Source organism: Salvelinus sp. IW2-2015, unplaced genomic scaffold, assembly GCF_002910315.2.
Source record: "Salvelinus sp. IW2-2015 unplaced genomic scaffold, ASM291031v2 Un_scaffold467, whole genome shotgun sequence".
Classification (NCBI taxonomy): domain Eukaryota; kingdom Metazoa; phylum Chordata; class Actinopteri; order Salmoniformes; family Salmonidae; genus Salvelinus; species Salvelinus sp. IW2-2015.
In genome coordinates this window covers 384218-404721 of record NW_019942558.1, presented here as the reverse complement: position 1 = coordinate 404721, position 20504 = coordinate 384218, and the positions used below count along the sequence as shown (strand labels likewise).

At 43.7% G+C, this 20504-nt stretch overlaps 1 protein-coding gene across 1 annotated transcript in view; it reads right to left on the bottom strand.

Moving 5' to 3' along the window:
- Positions 1 to 20504, bottom strand: part of cdc42bpb (CDC42 binding protein kinase beta (DMPK-like)) — a 125895-nt gene that overhangs the window by 33041 nt on the left and 72350 nt on the right. The window contains exons 13-20 of the mRNA XM_024135499.2: positions 18728 to 18838; positions 17386 to 17639; positions 16792 to 16897; positions 16479 to 16603; positions 16187 to 16292; positions 11296 to 11444; positions 7532 to 7626; positions 5799 to 5878 (exon numbers count right to left, since the gene is read on the bottom strand). Coding sequence (XP_023991267.1) covers positions 5799 to 5878; positions 7532 to 7626; positions 11296 to 11444; positions 16187 to 16292; positions 16479 to 16603; positions 16792 to 16897; positions 17386 to 17639; positions 18728 to 18838 — 1026 coding nt within the window. The remainder of the gene's footprint in view (positions 1 to 5798; positions 5879 to 7531; positions 7627 to 11295; positions 11445 to 16186; positions 16293 to 16478; positions 16604 to 16791; positions 16898 to 17385; positions 17640 to 18727; positions 18839 to 20504) is intronic.

Sequence of the window (20504 nt, the reverse complement as noted above, 5' to 3'; positions counted from 1 at the left end):
TACACTTCAACTGTGAGAGACGGAATCTAAAACAAAAATCCAGAAAATCACATTGTATGATTTTTAAGTAATTAATTTGCATTTTATTGCATGACTTAAGTATTTGATCACCTACCAACCAGTAAGAATTCCGGCTCTCACAGACCTGTTAGTTTTTCTTTAAGAAGCCCTCCTGTTCTCCACTCATTACCTGTATGTTAACTGCACCTGTTTGAACTGTTACCTGCTATAAAAGACAACCTGTCCACACACTCAATCAAAACAGCTCCAACCTCTCCACAATGCAAGACCAGAGGCTGTGTAAGGACATCAGGTATAAAATTGTAGACCTGCACACGGGCTGGATGGGCTACAGGACAATAGGCAGCAAGCTTGGTGAGAAGCAACAAACTGTTAGCGCAATTATTGAAAAATGGAAGAATTCAAGATGACGGTCAATCCACCCTCGGGCTGGGGCTCCATGCAAGATTCTCAACCTCGTGGCATCAATCATCATGAAAGGTGACGGATCAGCCCAGAACTACACGGCAGGACCTGGTCAATGACCCTGAAGAAGCTAGACCACAGTCTCAAAGAAAACATTAGTAAAACACTACGCCGTCATGGATTAAAATCCTGGCAGCGCACACAAGGTCCCTTTGATAACAAGCCAGCGCATTCCAGGCCCGTCTGAAGTTTTGCCAATACCATCTGGATGATCCAGAGGAAATGGGAGAAGGTATGTGGTCTGATGAGACAAAAAATAGAGCTTTTGTCTGAAACTCCAACTCGCTGTGTTGAGGAAGAAGAAGGATGAGTAACAACCCAAAGAACACCATCCCAACCGTGAAGCCATAGAGTGGAAAACATCATTCTTTGGGATACTTTTCTGCAAAGGGACAGACGACTGCACCGTATTGAGGGAGGATGAGGGGCCATGTATTCGCAATCTTGCCAACAACCCTCCTTCCCTCAATAAGAGCATTGGAAGTGGTCGTGCTGGGTCTTCCAGCAGTGACAACGGACCAAAAACAACAGGCCAGGGCAACTAAGGAGTGGCTCTGGTAAGAAGCATCTCAAGCCTGATGGTCTAAAGCCAGTCTCCAGACACTGAACCCATAGAAATCTTGCGAGGAGCTGAAAATCTGTGATGCCACGACAGCCTCCAAACCTGAAGACCTGGAAAGGGTCTGGTATGGAGGAGTGGGCCAAAATCCCTGCATGCAGTGTTGTGCAAACCTGGTTCAAGAACTACAGAAATGTATGTCTCTGTAATTGCAAACAAAAGGTTTCTGCTACCATATATTAAAGTTCTGCTTTTCTGATGCTATCAAATACTTATGTCATGCAATTAAAATGCAATAATTACTTAAAAATCCATTACAATGTGATTTTCTGGATTTTTGTTTTAGATTCCGTCTTTCACAGTTTGAAGTGCAACCTATTATAAAAATGTACGACCATCTACATGGCTTTGTAAGTAGGAAAACTGCAAAATCGGCAGGTTATTCAAAATACTGTTCTCCCCACTGTATTATACAGCTGTACCAAAGGCCTTTTTTTGACTCTCAGATCAATTCAGTGTCTATAAAGTCCTTACAAAATAATTCTTAGTTTCATTTATAGCCAAGAACACCCCTCTCAACTTACAAAGAATCGTTTACCCGAAAGAGGAAGTATCTACGCTAGACAGCATTCAGCTATAAATCATCGTTCAGTTGGTCTCCCAAGGACAAGGTTTCATCTCATGCTTGATACTTCACTGTTCTACCAAACATTACCTTTCATCCAATGGCATATATCAAGTCATTCTAATAACTCCCAAACCTGGACCAACAACTCAAAATCAGACAGTGAGCTCTTCGTTCAAATACTAGTCGTCAAGATATGGCAACCTTCAGAGGGACATACAATGGTTCCAAACACGGCCAAACTCCTTCCCCCTATGAGAAAAGTAGGGAGTGACTGGCGTACAGACATTGTATGAGATAACTAACTGGTTCCCCATTAATAACGCCATCCCGTCACTGGTTTAGGAATAGTTACAGACACCATACGAAAACAACGTTCCATTCTGTCCTCCTCCCCTTCTGATATTCTACATAGCAACCACATGGTTAACATATACATGACATATGAAGACAAGGGCCTGACCCTCCCCTCTTCTGGCCCCATTCTAATGACAAGTATCTCACAAGCATATGATGAAAATAACATCTTATCTATGTTGCCTAGCTAAATCTGATTCTGCCACGACAAACACAACAAAATGTGGAATAAGTAAAGGGGTGTGAATACTTTCTGAAGGCACTGTATTCTCTCAAACTTAACAGTATACTGTATTATACACAAATCGTGTCATCATACACTATGTTGATGTCGATGATCTACTAATCTGTGAGAAACCTTCAGTATACGGCCCACTTCAGAGTCTAACAATGAGGACGTTTACATGAACACACAATTCAATATTAAACTGCTTATGGCAGAAGGCCACGTATGGCATTAGTCATGTAAACGCCTTACTCTGCTTATCTTAATTGGCGTAAGGTCATAATCGAAGTAAGCATACGCCGATTAAAACACCTGGTTTTCTGAGCAATCTTTCAAATTATCAGGACATGTAAATAGCTTCATCTGTGTTCCAGTTGTGTATATATGTCCGAACTCAAATAGTCTTTGCAAAAATAACGTGGTCCCTGTGGTAGAACGTTCATTTTGATTGCCGATTTTCTGCATTTATCAAAAGTCCCATCATGTTGCCTGATTTCAGATGTGTCCGTGTAAACATGATTATTAGGGAAATCGTTCTGTTTGCAAAGCATCAACACTTTAAAGGAACTATTATATTGACCATAGTTATACACAATAATTACATTATAACCATGGTCAATTTAAACACGGAGCGTATCAACTGAAACGTCATGTAGTCTACATTGAACACAAATAGCCTAACAGTGTCACAGATAGGGTTTTTACTTTTGAAAAAAGATTGGCAAGATTAGGAGAAATCATGGAGGTATCCGACGCTAATCACTTTTTCATGAAAGTAAAATGAAGGGCAGGTTATATTTCATGCTTTCATTCCGTCCCTAGGAGGGGTGCGTCACTTGAGTGGGTTGAGTCACTGATGTGATCTTCCTGTCTGGGTTGGCGCCCCCCCCCCCCTGGGTTGTGCCGTGGCGGAGATCTTTGTGGGCTATACTCGGCCTTGTCTCAGGATGGTAAGTTGGTGGTTGAAGATATCCCTCTAGTGGTGTGGGGGCTGTGCTTTGGCAAAGTGGGTGGGGTTATATCCTTCCTGTTTGGCCCTGTCATCGGATGGGGCCACAGTGTCTCCTGACCCCTCCTGTCTCAGCCCCCAGTATTTATGCTGCAGTAGTTTATGTGTCGGGGGGCTAGGGTCAGTTTGTTATATCTGGAGTACTTCTCCTGTCTTATCCGTTGTCCTGTGTGAATTTAAGTATGCTCTCTCTAATTCTCTCTTTCTCTCTCTCGGAGGACCTGAGTCCTAGGACCATGCCTCAGGACTACCTGGCATGATGACTCCTTGCTGTCCCCAGTCCACCTGGCCGTGCTGCTGCTCCAATTTCAACTGTTCTGCCTGCGGCTATGGAACCCTGACCTGTTCAACGGACGTGCTACCTGTCCTAGACCTGCTGTTTTCAACTCTCTAGAGACCGCAGGAGCGGTAGAGATACTCTTAATGATCGGCTATGAAAAGCCAACTGACATTTACTCCTGAGGTGCTGACTTGCTGCACCCTCGACAACTACTGTGATTATTATTATTTGACCATGCTGGCCATTTATGAACATTTGAACATCTTGTCCATGTTCTGTTATAATCTCCACCCAGCACAGCCAGAAGAGGACTGGCCACCCCTCATAGCCTGGTTCCTCTCTAGGTTTCTTCCTAGGTTTTGGTCTTTCTAGGGAGTTTTTCCTAGCCACCGTGCTTCTACACCTGCATTGCTTGCTGTTTGGGGTTTTAGGCTGGGTTTCTGTACAGCACTTTGAGATATCAGCTGATGTAAGAAGGGCTATATAAATAAATTTGATTTGACTTGATTTTATATATCATCCCACTCATTCACTGACTAAAGACACAGTGAAAAGGTCCTGCTCATTAATATTCTCAGTGTGCTGCTATTGGGTTTTATTCCTTTTGACTCGTCGTTAGTTGTGGAGGAAGATAACAAGTATGCTAATAGTTAACAGGGTTTTGTGAGGTGATTGGCTATACTATACTACTGAGGAGTTATGACTGACGTTAGCGGTATTAGCTGTTAGAGGGCCGGTTAATGCTAACGGTGGGGATTCTAATGCGGATGTACGTTCTAGAGGAGCAGCTCAGTAACCTTTTAGTGCCCAACACATGCTATGCAGGTTTAGGGGGAGGTTTACTAGGGGAGGAGAGTGCCACCAGCTATGAAAAGGTCTATTTTAGCATAACATCCTTCTAATTAAATTAGCATTAGCCAAAAACCTGTGCTAATCGCAAGTTATTTTATTCCACTAAATGTGTAGCAGCGAACCTGTTCACGATATTAACAACAGAAATACTAGGAAAAGTTCAAACTATAAGAGTATGCACACTACTATATGAGACAAAACATTAAAGGAGCATTAGTGCACATTAGCATGCGACTGGATAACGGCTAATTGCTAAAAAAAATAGGCCAACACGCCAGGAGGAAGCTCAATGCTTTCATCCCAACCTTTTTGTACGCTGGCAGCACAAACCCTCAGGTTAGGGGTTAACTGTGAGAAAAAGAGGGTAAGGAAGCTTTGAGCAGCAAACTTACTTCATATGCGGACGAGGAAGAGACAGAGTCCTTTTTTGGAAGGGTGACACACGAGAGGGACCAAAAAATAAAAAGCACAGGTTTTTTCGGGGGGTTTATTTTGCAAAGAAAATAACACAAGGGGGTCAAGAGTTGACAAGGTCATTTACCACGGTTTTTACTGCGAGAACATAATTAGGTCATCGCTTCCGATGGTTTATCCCGTTTCAATTTATGGCCCTAAGAGAGTAGAAGGAACAGAGACAAAATGGCCCCTTCACAACAATACGTTTCCTCTGAACAAACACTTTTTGTTTGTTTGAAACAGGTTTCTGGGGCCTTTAAGCTGACCCGTTGTGACTTTGATGCTGACTAATCAATTTTTTTACAAACTTGAGGCAGCCAGGCGGTAAAAAAAACCCGTAGTTCACGTTTGCGTTGAGCAGTAAGATCTTTCCACCGCAAAGCCACATGCACTTGTGGTGATGAAAATGAGGGGAAACAGTTAGACCAAACTAGCTTCTCGCTCATTAAGTTCAGGTCACGGCCAGCTTTCTTGCACCTCTACTCTCTCCGGTGCAGTTCCTCCCTTTCATAACTTTGGCCTATTCACTGCAGATCCTGTCCAAACCGTGGTGGCTGCATCGGGTTACCATATGCTGATGGGTAACATAACACTGATTTATACCCTGGGGGGAGAGGGTCAGGAAGTATGATACCGCTCGCTTCCCCCCTCCGTGCTATTGAAGTCCTTTGAGGTGATGAGGTGATTGAGCACATCAGAGGATTTTAGTGTGTGTGTAAATGTGTGTGTGTTTATCACTGTTTGACAATGCGAGTGTGACAACAGCGCCAGCCGGTCTGTCTGTGTGTGTGTCTGTTTATGTGCCAAGTCTCTCACCCTTTGAAATATCTTTATCAACTCCCACCGGCCAGTCACCACCAATACACACAGAGGCGGCGAGACAGTGGCTATGAAGGTTCGTTTCTGACATGTGACGGAGGAGAGAGAGACGTGCAGAGAGACACTCACTCTGAACGTCAGGTCATGGGCCAGGGGAGAGGTGTTGAAGTACTCGAAAATTGAGTCCTGGAAATCAGGCAGTTTCATCCCTGTGTTTAGAAGAGAAGGACAGTCAGCTATTATGTTCATAGCCTGCATTTAAACGATTCTAGAGAGGAATACTGTTCATATTTGTACAGTTGAAGGGAAACATGTAACTGACATTACTAGAAAATGAAATGTAATGTTCTGTTTATATCTGAGGTAATCCTTAGAAGTTATGGATGTATGTGCATCTCCAATGATCAAATAAAACCAAACAAATCTTATTCTAAACCTGTACGACCAACTACAATCATACAACAGTTATATGAAGTATAGTATACCAAATACTGGTTATATTAGTCCAGATGAAGAGACTCTAAAAACCTAGAGCGCCTTCAGAAAGTATTCACACCCCTTAACTTCTTCCACAATTTGTTGTGTTACAGCCTGAATAAAAAAATTGATTAAATTTAGATTTTTCTTTATTCACTGGCCTACACAAAATACCCCATAATATCAGTGGAATTATGTTTTCCTACTATTATATATATTTTTTTACTATATAATAAAAAATTAAAAGCTGAAATGTCTTGAGTCAATAAGTATTTAACCCATTTGATAATTATGGCACGCATAAGTAAGTTGAGGAGTAAACATTTGCTTAAAACAGTTCCAGAGTTTAATGGCTGTGATAGGAGTAAACTGAGGATGGATCAACAACATTGTAGTTACTCCACAATACTAACCTAATTGACAGAGTGAAAAGGAAGCCTGTACATAATACATTTATCCAAAGCATGCGCTCCAGTTTGCAACAAGGCACTAAAGTAACACTGCAAAAAATGTGGCAAAGGAATTCACTTTTTGTCCTGAATAACAAATGTGTGTAGCAAATCCAATACAACACATTCCTGAGTACCATCTACATATTTTCAAGCATAGTGGTGGCTGCATCATGTTATGGGTATGCTTGTAATCATTAAGGACTGGGGAGTTTTTCAGGATAAAAAATACATGGAATGGAGTTAAGCAGGGGGGAAACCCTAAGCAAGGAAAACCTGGTTCAGTCTGCTTTTCACCTAACCCCGGGAGAATAATTCACCTTTCATCAGGACAATAACCTAAAACGCCAAATCTGCACTGGAGTTGCTTACCAAGAAGACAGTGAATGTTCCTGAGTGGCTCACTCAGTTTTGACTTAAATCTTCTTGAAAATCTTCTTGAAAATCTATGGTAAGACCTGAACATGTTTGGTGGTTGATCATTGCTCGACAATGTGACAGAGCTTGAATAATTTTGAAAAGTATAATGGTTAAATGTTGCACAATCCAGGTGTGGAAAGCTCTGAGAGACATACCCAGAAAGACTCACAGCTGTAAATGCTGCCAAAGGTACTTCAACAAAGTATTGACTCAGGGGTGTGAATACTTATGTAAATGATATATTTCTGTATTTGATTTTCAATACATTTGCAAACATGTGTTAAAACGTGTTTTCACTTTATCATTATGGGTATTGTTTGTAGAGGGATAGAAAAATGTATATTTTATACATTTTGAATTCAGGCTGTAAAACAACAAAATGTGGAAAAAGTCAAAGGGTATGAATACTTTCTGATGGCAATGTATTTGTGTAGGGTGACATATTCCTGGTACAGTTCAGGGGTAATGTATGGTTGGCCAGAGGGTAGGTTCAGGGTTAGAGCATGGTTGGCCAACCTTTGACCGAGCGGGAGCGGCTCTCCAAGTCCTTCTTCATACTCTCCAGCTGCTCCGCCATCTCCCTGCTCCTGGACTCGGAATCCTTCAGTTTGCTGTGTGAGAGATTGAAAGAGAGTGTGTTTGTCATGGGGTGAGAGAGAGAAAAACACGTGGTTTCCACGTCATCCTCCTCATGGCTTTCAAATGTGAAAGGAGATCAGCCATGCTTACTTAATCGAAATAAAAATACGTCTTCACATAGATCAACATCTAGCTAGCTAGCTACCTTGCATTAGCTCTTTCACGTTTGACCCTTGAGAAGATACATGTGTCTCCACATCCCTTGAAAGGTCCAATGCCTGGAGCCAACCATGTGGGGTGGTGACTGCGGATGCTTGTGTGTAGTGTATGTATGTGGGGTTAGTATCAGGGTTAAGGTTGAAGTGAGGTTGAAATTCTTATTAATAAAAAAATATATAGTTGCAGTCAAAAGTTTGGATAGACCTACTTATTCCAGAGCTTTATTATTTTTACTATTTTATACATTGTAGAATAGTGAAGACATCAACATGCTGAAATAACACATATGGAATCATGTTGTAAACAAAAGTGTTAAACAAATAAAAATATATTTTATATTTGAGTTTCTTCAAATCAGCCACCTTTGCCTTGTGACAAGGTAGGGGTGGTATACAGAAGATGGCCCTATTTGGTAAAAGACCAAGCCCATAGTATGGCAAGAACAGCTCAAATAAGCAAAGAGAAACAACAGTCCATCATTAATTTAAGATCAGTCAATACGGAAAAGTTAAATTTTCTTCAAGTGCAGTCGCAAAAACCATCAAGTATTATGATGAAACTGGCTCTCATGAGGACCACCACAGGAAAGGAAGACCCAGCGTTACCTCTGCAGCAGAAGATAGGTTCATTAGAGTGAACTGAACCTCAGATTGCAGCCCAAATAAATGCTTCACAGAGTTCAAGTAACAGACACATCTCAACATCAACTGTTCAGAGGACACTGTATGAATCAGGCCTTCTTGGTCAAATTGCTGCAATGAGACCACTACTGAAGTACACCAATAAGAAGAGACAACTTGCTTGGGCCAAGAAACACAAGCAATGGACATTAGACTGGTGGAAATCTGTCCTTTGGTCTGATGACCTGGCCTCCACAATCACCCGACCTCAACCCAATTTGAGATGGTTTGGGATGAGTTGGACAGCAGAGTGAAGGAAAAGCAGCCAACAAGTGCTTAGCATATGTAGGAACTCCTTCAACACTGTTGGAAAAGCATTCCAGGTGAAGCTGGTTGAGAGAATGCCAAGAGTGTGCAAAGCTGTCATCAAGGCAAAGGGTGGCTACTTTGAAGAATCTCAAATATTTTGTTTAACACTGTCACTACATGATTCCATATGTGTTATTTCATAGTTTTGATGTCTTCACTATTATTCTACAATGTAGAAAAGAGTAAAAAGAAAGAAAAACTCAAATGAGTAGGTGTGTCCAAACTTTTGTCTGGTACCATATAATAACTTCATATGTGACTCGTTTCAGGAAAGTAGGTCTATGTCACGCGTCACTACTTAATTTTAACAAACTTTTTTTTAAATCAAAATGTGTTTTTTGTCAGAAATGACTTCTGGAACATGTGAACTTTCATGTGCCTTAATAACAAATTTGTACGCCATCTGTAAATCCGAATAAAATTGTTAAATTACGAGCCTAGTTGGTTTAGCCACAGAAAAAGTCTTGATTGACTGAGATAATGACTGGGCTAGACATGCCGAGGAAATAATTTTGGATTGGTCTGCCATGTAGCAAACTTCTGTCTATAACATGAACTGGTCAGTATGTGTAAGTAATCCATTCTAACACAGCTTTTTTGAAAGATAACACGTAGTAAAACTGCAAAAGTGTTCCTCTCCACTTTTTGGAGGACCGAGTTTTGAAATCAGTGGAATTTGAGAATGATCGCTAGGGAGATAGAGAAAATTCTAGCGTTTGATTGCAAATATGCAGACGGAGTTGAAAAGAGAACACACAGAAGGCTGTTGTATAAAAACCTGTCTCCGGATTATACCTTCAAACTAAGGGCAACCATGGTCCATACATGTATACGGACGGGTAAGTTAGTCTAGCTATCTCAATTTTCAGATATTACACGTTTCTAATTTTGTTAAAAAGTCGCTTTCATTTCAAGTTAAAGTGCACTTTTAGCTGGATAACGTTAGCTGGCTGGCTCGCTAGCTAACGTTACGTGTATGATCCGTGTGTAGTTATATTACTCGTATCTCCGAGCCAATTGCATTGCTAGTTATAGCCTAATGTAGGTAGCTAACATTGAATCTGGTTGGTTAGATACCTGCAAATTCATGCATGGTAGTAATGTTATGAGTTGGGATTATGGTTCATTTTAACGCTATTTATTATTTTATTTAACTAGGCAAGTCAGTTAAGAACAAATTCTTATTTACAATGATGGCCTACACCGACCAAACCCTAACGACACAGGGCCAATTGTGCACTGCCCTATGGGACTCCCAATCACGGCCTGTTATGATACAGCCCGGGATTTAACCAGGGTCTGTAGTGATGCCTCTAGCCCTGAGATGCAGTGCCTTAGACCGATCCACTAGCTACACATCTAAACAAAAGACCACTACTATGCAAGTAACCATTTTAATAGAATGTTCATGATGTCACTGCGACAACTGTCGATAGACATAGCTGGTAAATTCACTCTGGCCATCTACTGCGATTTCAGAGCACTTGTCTGAGTGTGCCGGAGCGCAGAATAACTGACAAGTTTACGAACGCTCAACACCAGTTGAATATGGCCGGTGTCAGTAAATGTTGGCAAAAAAGCGTAATTAAATTGTTGCCAGCAGCACAATTGCAGTCACCAATGGTCTGAATAACATAAATACAGCCTAACCAGCTCTGCTAGGGCGAGTAAAATGGTCAGTAACCTGTTGTCTCATTTGTGTCGAAGTAGCTAGCAAGCTAGCCAACGTTAACGTGGGTGCTTGACTGCTGCTGTTAGGTCAGAACGCTCGGATCAACCCTACTCCACGGCCAGAACGTCCAGTATGCACACTGAACACACTGCTCTGAATTTACGAACGGACAATCTGACAATGCTCTGAATTCATCACTCTGAGCACACTCTGGCACTCCAGATTAAATGTACAAACACACCCGTAGTATAAACCAGCCTTTAGCCTTGAAATCTTTGGTTGTTTAGTACATGGAATGTGTGTGAATGAGTGTGTGAATGCTTAAAGGGATGGGTGGGGCTAAGGCTTTAGAGGTGTGGCCGATGCTCAATGGGTGTAGCCAGAGCTCTCCAGTAGGTGTACCAAAACGTTGAAAGGCAATTTTCTCAAAAGTGAGGTTACAAGTTGATCAACTTTCAAAGCAGAACTACTTTCCCATTGTTCCTCACATGCAGTGTGTGATATACCGAGTCTCTACTTTTATCCAATGTACAAAACACCATTTCACATTTTGCGACATAAGACTGAATCGAGGTGGTGGGTCACATATTCCAAATAGAATGCTTTATATTGTGTATCTGAAAAATAAAACTAATATTGTAACAAAACAAAGCTGCAACATCGTATGGGAGCGCCTTCCTTGCAATTCCGGTGCGTCACACATACACACTACGCGCACTGAGGATGGTGCAAGCCAAAACCTATGCCATTACAAAAGAGGATTTAGAGTTGAGCACATTCTCTTCTTTACGGTTGGGGGGCGGCGCCTGGGCGGGGCTGACCTTTCAAAGGAGATGTTGGCGGCCTTGAACTTGCGGAGCTCCTCCTGGACCAGCTGCTTGGCCCGTATCTCGGCGTCCAGGGCAGACTGCAGCTCCAAACGGGCCGACATGTCCAGCTTCTGGCTGCGACGCACCTTCCACAGGGGGTCCTGGGGACGAGGCATGATTATTATATTGTATTCAGGGTGGGGAGCAAGGTTCCATTTGATTACATTAATCAGTGGCCAATTATTGGGTATGGTCAATTCAACTCGCTCTGAGTATGGGGTGCAGTTAAGAGTACGGCGCTGACAACACCAGGAATGTGGTTTGGATTCTCTGGTGGGCCAAAATGGGTTAACTAAGTCACTTAACTAATTCCTGTCAGAGATGAGTGACTCACTGGATTCCTGTCTATCAACAAGCTGTGATGTAATAGTCCACATGTAATTCAATAGAGTGTGTAAGATGTAAGAATCCATCATTCGAGAAAAAAAAGATAACTGAACGTGGCCTCAATGAAAACACCTGTTCAACAATAAACCTCAAACACAACCATATCGGCCCAACTAAAACACAATTCAGCAGGTGCGAAGATCCTATGAGATTTCATCAATTCCACCCTACCCTCTCTCACAAACACATGCGATGGACGCGTTTTATTGAGCGAAGGAGGGAGCGCCATTCAGCTGCCGATGACAAATTGACTTTTCGGGAAGCTGAGATGGCATTCCGTGGATGCTGGCGGATCGCATAACATCGCAGCCTAACGAGACAGGGAATGATGAGGCATCATATGGGGGGAGGGAGAGAAAGAGCAAGAGAGACAGGAGAGAAAGAGAGAGATAGGGACAATATGTCTGGAATGGATGCTCATCTCAATATCACATTCAGAATCGATACAGTGCTATATACTGTATGTGAACCACTGACCGCAATGACATGCACTGTACAAACGTCAATATGGAGCACAGTCCAGGACATTAAACTGTGTGTACATTTTGCACAGCACAAATGTGGAGCCCTTTTTACTCAAAGTAGCTTGAGTGCTATATGAAATGTAATTGCTTAAATTTTGTTCATTGTGACTGAAAGCCATGTCAAATACTGTGCCTTCTACCAATAGGCGCCCTTTGCAAGGCATTGGAAAACCTCCCTGGTCTTTGAGGTTGAATCTGTGTTTGAAATTCACTGCTCGACTGCGAAACCTTACATATAATTGTATGTGTGGAGTACATAGACGAGATGTCATGAAAAAATCATGTTAAACAAAATGATTGCACACGGAGTGAGTCCATACAACTTATTATGTGACTTATTAAGCACATTGTCACTCATGAACTTATTTAGACTTGCCATAACAAAGGGGTTGAATAGTTATTGCTTTCCATTTTTAATTGCACTGAACAAAAATATAAACGCAATACCTAAAGTGTTGGTCCCATGTTTAATGAGCTGAAATAAAAGATCCCCGAAATCTTCCATAAGCACAAAAAGCTTATTTATCTTGTTTATATCCCTGTTAGTGAGCATTTCTCTTTTGCCAAGATAATCCATCCACCTGACAGGTGCGGCATATCAAGAAGCTGATTAAACAGCATTTATTTTTATTTAACTAGGCAAGTCAGTTAAGAACAAATTCTTATTTTCAATGATGGCCTAGAAACCGCCTTGTTCAGGGGCAGAATGACAGATTTTGACCTCGTCAGCTCAGTATTCGACCTTGCAACCTTTCGGTATCTAGTCCAACACTCTAACCACTAGGCTACCTGCCATCCCAGCAGGATCATTACACAGGTGCACCTTGTGCTGGAGACAATAACAGGTTGTTTTAGAGAATTTGGTAGCACGTCCAACAGGCCTCACAACCGCAGACCATGTGTATGGCATCGTGTGGGCGAGCGCTTTGCTGAACAGAGTGCCCCATGATTGGCGGTGAGTTATGGTATGGGCAGGCATAAGCTACGGACAACGAACACAATTGCATTTTATTGATGACAATTTGAATGCACAGATACCGTGACGAGATCCTGAGGCCCATTGTCGTGCCATTCATCCACCTTCTCATGTTTCAGCATGATAATGCACGGCCCGACGTTGAAAGGATCTGTACACAATTCCTGGCAGCTAAAAGAGGCCCAGTTCTTCCATGGCCTGCATTCTCACCAGACATGTTACGCATTGAGCATGTTTGGAATGCTCTGGATCAATGTGTACGACAGCATATTCCAGTTCCCGCCAATATCCAGCAACTTCGCACAGCCATTGAAGAGGAGTGGGACAACATTCCACAAGCCACAATCAACAGCCTGATCAACTCTAAGCAAAGGAGAAGTGTCGCGATGCATGAGGCAAATGGTGGTCACACCAGATACTGACTGGTGTTCTGATCCACGCCCCTTCATTTTAAGGTATATGTGACCAACAGATGCATAACTGTATTCCCAGTCATGTGAAATCCATAGATTAGGGCCTAATTCATTTATTTCAATTGACTGTTTTCCTTATATGAACTGTAACTCAGTAAAATCTTGGAGATTGTTGCATTTAAACATATTGATGCAGTAGTAGCTAAGATAGGGAGAAGTCTGCCTACAATAAAGTGTCAAAGTGTTAACACTGTCAACAAGGCAGGTCCTACAGGCCCTAGTTTTGTCGCACCTTGACTACTGTTCAGTCGTGTCATCAGGTGCCACAAAGAGGGACTTAGGAAAATTGCAATTGGCTCAGAACAGGGCAGCACGGCTGGCCCTTGGATGTACACAGAGAGCTAATATTAATAATATGCATGTCAAACTCTCCTAGCTGAAAGTGGAGGAGAGATTGACTTCATCACTACTTTTATTTATGAGAGGTATTGACATGTTGAATGCACCGAGCTGTCTGTCTAAACTACTGGCACACAGTTCGGACACCCATGCATACCCCACAAGACTTGCCAGAAGAGGTGTCTTCACAGTCCAAGTTCAGAACAGACTATGGGAGGTGCACAGTGCTACATAGAGGCATGACTACATGGAACTCTATTCCACATCAGGTAACTGATGCAGGCAGTAGAATCAGATTTAAAAAGCAGATAAAAATACACCTTATGGAACAGCGGGGACTGTGAAGCAACACAAACATTGGCGCATACGCACGCGCGCACACACACACACACACACACACACACACACACACACACACACACACACACGGATTTAGTACTGTAGATATGTGGTAGTGGTGGAGTAGGGGCCTGAGGGCACAAAGTGTGTTGTGACATCTGTGAATGTATTGTAACGTTTTTAAAATGGTATCAACTGCCTTAATTTTGCTGGACCCCAGGACGAGTAGCTGCTGCTTTGGCAGCAGCTAATGGGGATCCATAATAAATACCCCCAAAATATTTTGTTCAGTATCATTTGTAAAATAAAATAAAAAACTAAATACACTTGGACATTATGGGGTAGTGTGTCCAGGCCAGTAGTGTCCGGGCCAGTGTCCAGGCCATCATCCAGGCCATCGTCCAGGCCATCTTACAGTATCAGTCTCATCCAAAACAGGTATCAAATTCAATTCTGCTTTCTAGTTCTCCAAAATCTTGAAAGTAGTGGCAGTCGTTTTAAATACTCCTAACTGGGGACGTCAAACCCACTTTCAAATGTGTCAGAAATATCATGTCAGAATTCAGATCATGCTGGCTATTCCAGGTTTTTTTTCTTACAAAAATCGAAATCACCAATCGGAAGAAACTGGCCATATGAGTGACAGACGGGTGACACTATCGGCATGAGAGCAGCCCTCTGCCCAGCCTATGGCGGAGCGTCACATCCGCAGTGATTGGAGGCTGGGTTTGATTGACACACGCACTCACCCACTTTTCTCCCCCAGCCGAGGGAAAGGGCTTCAGGGAAGTGGCCACTCCTGAGCCTTGCTGGGGGCGGCAGGTTAAAACAGTTGAGCACTCCACACACACTTCAACACTTCAGCAGAGTACACCAACACAAGATTGCAAAAGAGAAGAGAAGGGACAGTTTTATGGTCCAATAAATCAGAATGTAATAAAGAAGTAGGCTAAAGGGATAGCTGTCTGACTAAGGGCCAGGGACAATGTTGGTCGATTTCTTCCCAATTCTAAATCAAATGGTTTCTCTACCATTGAGGAGTTAAATGCTTTTTCACCATGGCTCCCTATTCCATACATAGTTCTGTACTTTTAACAGGAGCCCTATGGGCCTACAGCAAGTCAAACTTACTCCATAAGCACCATATTCCATACATAGGGCTCTGGTCAAAAGTCGTGCACTATGGGGCCTACTCAGCGTGGCCTTGTGATTAGCGTGTTCGCGCTGAGATTGGAAGGTTGATACCAAACTATAAAAATAGGACCGGATTTGTCTCGACTTGGCACTCAGCATTAAGGAAATAGATTGGGGGTAAGGAAGGCCCTGCGACAGATTACCGTTCTGTCCAGGGGGTGTACTTGTACCCTCACGCCCCTTGAGTCATTCCGGCCAACTTTCACTGGGAAGCACCACTGGGGCATCGGAAGAATTGTAGGTTTATACTGCAGCACAGCAGTAATAACAAGGTAAAATGAGTAGACAGGGTGTAGCCTACACACTACACAGCTTGTGGGGCGCAAAAACAGCTGCTGTACCCTCTAGTCAGGCACTTGACCTGGATCGCTGTAGTGTCAATGGAGTGTGTGTAAAACAAGTTGTTATAAAAGGATAAAAGTGTTCAGTAGGGGAACTTTAGAATCACGACAACAAGGGAAAGGAACCGTCTGATGTGGTGGTGTTCCCTAGAGACGTCTGTGCTCAGACCAGGGGGGGCTAATTTAACAATGACAGATAGAATCCCTGGATACAAACACCACGGAGGGGATGGGGCGTGTGCGTGGGTTTCTCTCTGGTACCCATCTTACCAGGGGTCTGGAGCCCAGGCTGGAGCAGCGGAGTGACTCGAGCTCCTCGGTCATCTTGGAGGCCAAGGCCTGCAGGTAGCCGCGGGCGTCCTTCTCATCGCTCACCCTACGGGGGTCAAACAGACATCAGCTTAGGAAAGGTTTCTGAAGAATCAATACAGGCCTTACACAGGGTTTACTAAGGCTTATACTCATTAAGGCACACCATGGCAAAACATTTTAAAACAGAAAAGGAACATTTGCTATCCTGTTGGACAAGTTCACGGCCCCGTATGGCTGCCTTTCCGCTCACCACTGGATGATCTCGGCAATCTGGGCCTCCCAGTGAGCGACGCTCTCCTTCTTAGAGACCAGGTCCTGTAGCTCGTCCTCCAGCTTACGGTTCTGAGCGGTCAGCTTGTCCACAAACGTACACAGCTGAGAGAGAGAGAAAGCGGGAGATAGCAGGAGATGGGGGGGGGGCAGGAAAGGAGAGAGCAGGAAAGAGGTAGAGAGTGGGGGGAGAAGAAGAGAGCGGTAGCGAGAGAGAGTGTCAGGTTAAGTGTCCATTCACAACACCCGTCTTTCCCACAGCGTGTACCTCTGTACCTACGTGTGGTCCTTACCCTGTCGGTCTCCGCGGTCAGCTTGCTGTTGTCCACGGTCAGCATGCTGCGCTCACGGTCGTACTTGTCCTTCAGAGCGCCCACTGCCTCCGCCATCTCGGTTTGCCTGCACACACACGCACAGAACGAGATCTCAAGTAGTCAAGTCTGCAGGTCAAACGAATAAAGCGGTCACCCCTTGGTTACACAGCGTGGGTATGGGGCAGGAGAAATGTAGCCCCTCTTACATCCATAGACGGTTCATAGATGCAAGTACTGACCATCCATGAGATCTAAACGATAGGCTTGTTTTGAAGCTATAGTGCTTGTTTATAATTAGGTTGTTTTCAAAGATTGGAGTAAAACAAGTTTATATTTGGGGTTCTGATGGGGTACGACAGTTGAACTGAGCTCATAAGTTTTATTCTCCAAGAATCAATGGGTATAAATAATGAATTTAGAAAAAAATTGTTTTGTTACTTTAGCCATATAGTGGATGCCAGCCTAGCCCACCTCTCACTCTCGACAAAGCCTATGCTATTAAAACCTGTTCTAGCTCAACGTCTACTATCCTAACCCACCTCTTGCTCTTGGAAAAGCCTATCCTAAACCCACCTCTCTTTCTTGGCTTTCTCCAGCTTGTCCTTGAGCACGAGCAGCGCCTTGTTAAGGGAGAGCTGCTGGCCCTCTGAGTCGCGGAGCTCCTTCCGGAGGCCCTTGAGCTCGCTGGTGTGGGAGGCCTCGCGGCGCACCAGCTCCTCCTCGTAGAACAGCACCTTCTTGTCCAGCTCCGACTTTACCTTGGACAGCTCCTGAAGCAGCCCTGGGCTGCTGCTTCCGCTGCCGCACGCGCTGCCCAGCTGCTTCACCTGGGGGGGAGGAAGTGAGAGAAATGGCAAATAAACAAAAAGTGTACAACATGAAAGAGAGAAAGTTAATAAATCCTCTTAAGGATCTACGGGATCGGTGTCCCTATACCGGGACGGTTGTTGCAAACGTGTGCTATTGTGACTAGAATGATGTAAGTAACAAAAAACTTTCCAAGACATGTCTTATAGGGGCAGGAAGCTTAAATTCTTGCTAATCTAACTGCACTGTCCAATTTACAGTAGCTATTACAGTGAAAAACGACCATGCTATTGTTTGAGGAGAGTGTACAACAAAACTTTTATCACGGCAACTGGTTTGATACATTCATCTCTGAAGGTAAAGAATGTACTTACATTCAGTAATCTTGCTCTGATTTGTCATCCTGAGGGTCCCAGAGATAAAATGTAGCATTGTTTTATTGGATAAAATCCATTTTTATATTCAAATGTAGGAACTGGGTTCTACAGTTTGAACCCCTGTTGAAAAGGAAAACATCTGAAAATGGGGTGGACAAACTGACAGGCTAGCAACCTCTCAAAAACGACAGACAAGGATGTCTGTAATGCTTCTCTCATTTTTTCTCTCATCATTATTGCCTTGCTTCCTGGAAGCCAAGGGACCTCCCAATCCAGCCCTGACTGAGTCAGCCCTGGTTTAGATGAGAAGTATATACAGTAAAGTAGTTTTGAATGCCAGGCCACAAACCTTGCTCTAATGCAACCCAGCCAAGCCTCCATAACGTTCTATGGGGGCCAGCTGTTAGTCTAGACCCATTGCCAACAACAACAAACACACACAACTATATATAGCCATGCCAGAGGGAAGACCCCTCAGCTAGCTGGGGGGAAGGGAGGGGAGAAGGAAACCGACAGAGCAGGGGGATAGGGGAGAGAGTACGAGGATAGGGAAAAGGGTGGAAAAGGAAGGGAAGCATAGCAGGGAAAGGAGAAAGAGGTAGGCGGGAGAAGGATAGGTACTAGTAGGGGTAGGGAGAGGAGAGGAGAGTGGAGACAGGTAGAGGAGGGAGAGGGGAGAGAACTTGAAAGGGCACTGGAACATTAGTGAAAAGGAGAGTGTGAACTCTGACCTTGAGGGTCTCCAGTTCCATCTCCAGCTGTTTGGAGTAGACCTCGCTGTGCTTGCGCAGCTTATGCTGCTTAGATGCCTCCGCCTTGGCCTCCTCCAACTGGGCCTCCAACTAACACGCAAACACATGGAGACAAAGCAGAGGTTAACATCATCATACACACAGAGTTTTATATCCTTCTATCAGGAAATATTTATGCACACATATACCACGTTCTCATTCTGAACCACACCAAACATTCATGGGCATGTATTGAGTAAATATGTGTATTGGCATTATGCATACCAGTACTGTGAATATGAATGAACAATATTGGGAGATGGTGAGGAGATGAGACATTGGTCTATCATCCTGCCACCATTGAACCCTCCCTGGCCCCATTAACTTTAGCTGGGGTCACCAAAACCCATGGGGACTCTGCTAGCGCTCATCTCGGGGAAGGCCTGAGGGTGCATCTCAATAGTCTAAATAGTCTAAACTCTTCATCTGCACTAATCTAAAAACACGGCCAAAGCAATATGGGAGGAAGCCTACTAGGAGTTTGCTTTAACCTGCCTAGTTCTTCAGTGGAGGTGGAGGACGCTATTTTAGGACTACTGAGATACAACCCTGGGTTGTTTCGGCAGTGTGTGTATTATGTTTCCTAACCCCTAAAGGGCTTTACAAACTCTACGCAAACTGAGCTATGGTGTATCGTATACGGTCCGTTCCAAAAATTCAGCCGTACTTTGGTACGTGGACCTGTGTAGAGAGAGACGCAAACAGAGTGACGCAAACTCCGTCGTTCCGTTTGCATAGAGCCCTTAAGGGGAGCCGTAGAGGACATCCCAAGTAGAGGCTTCTGCTGTCACCAACGCAGACAGCACATGAAAGACGAGGCCCTTAAGGGGATACTGACATTCAGATGGAGAAATAAACACATAGATAAAAGATGATGATAAAAGATACAGCTGGAGAGGAGAGAAGCTGGTTCGTGCTTTCTGAATGGCAGGAGGAGCCATAGCACTAAAACTGGTTGTGTGTTGAGGTTTAGAGTCTGGTATTCTTGTATAGACACACTCACATAAGCGCACACACACAGTTAACAATACACATATCAACCACAACCAATACACTCAATTATGCCCTCATCACAGAAAGATAAACATTGCAAATTTGCTTAATGTTGGTGACACATTGCCATTCCGCCTGTTAGCATGCTAAGTGTTAGTGAAATTAATGTTAGTACGCTAAGACTTAGCAAGCCAAATGTTACCAGAGATGGTAGAGATGGTAGAGATGGTAGAGATGGTAGAGAAAGCGAAACCTCCACCTCCCAAATTTTTTCAGGTCGGGCCAGGGCCACTCTGGTTTGCTTATTGGCCCTGACCTGCAGAGGTGGTGTCCCAGAGACTATAGAGAAAGGAGACATCACACTGGCAAATTGTTTCTGGTCGGGGTGGGGTGGGTGGAGTGGGTGGGGCGAGCATGGTGGGGACAATAAGTTGACCAGAAGCAGCTGTTCCCTCTCTCGCGTGAGCATGCCATAGATAATGAAGGAACCGTGAGCTCACACGGGAAGGTATACTCACGAGAGAGAGGGAACGACCACTTACACAGACAGGAACCGTGACAATTTTTTTCAATGGTAAATGGCCTGAGTGAACTCTTAAATTATCCACCATCATTGATGCTAGCAAGCGAAGACTTAGCAAGCAAAGACTTAGCAAGCAAAGACTTAGCAAGCAAAGACTTAGCAAGCAAAGACTTAGCAAGCAAAGACTTAGCAAGCAAAGAC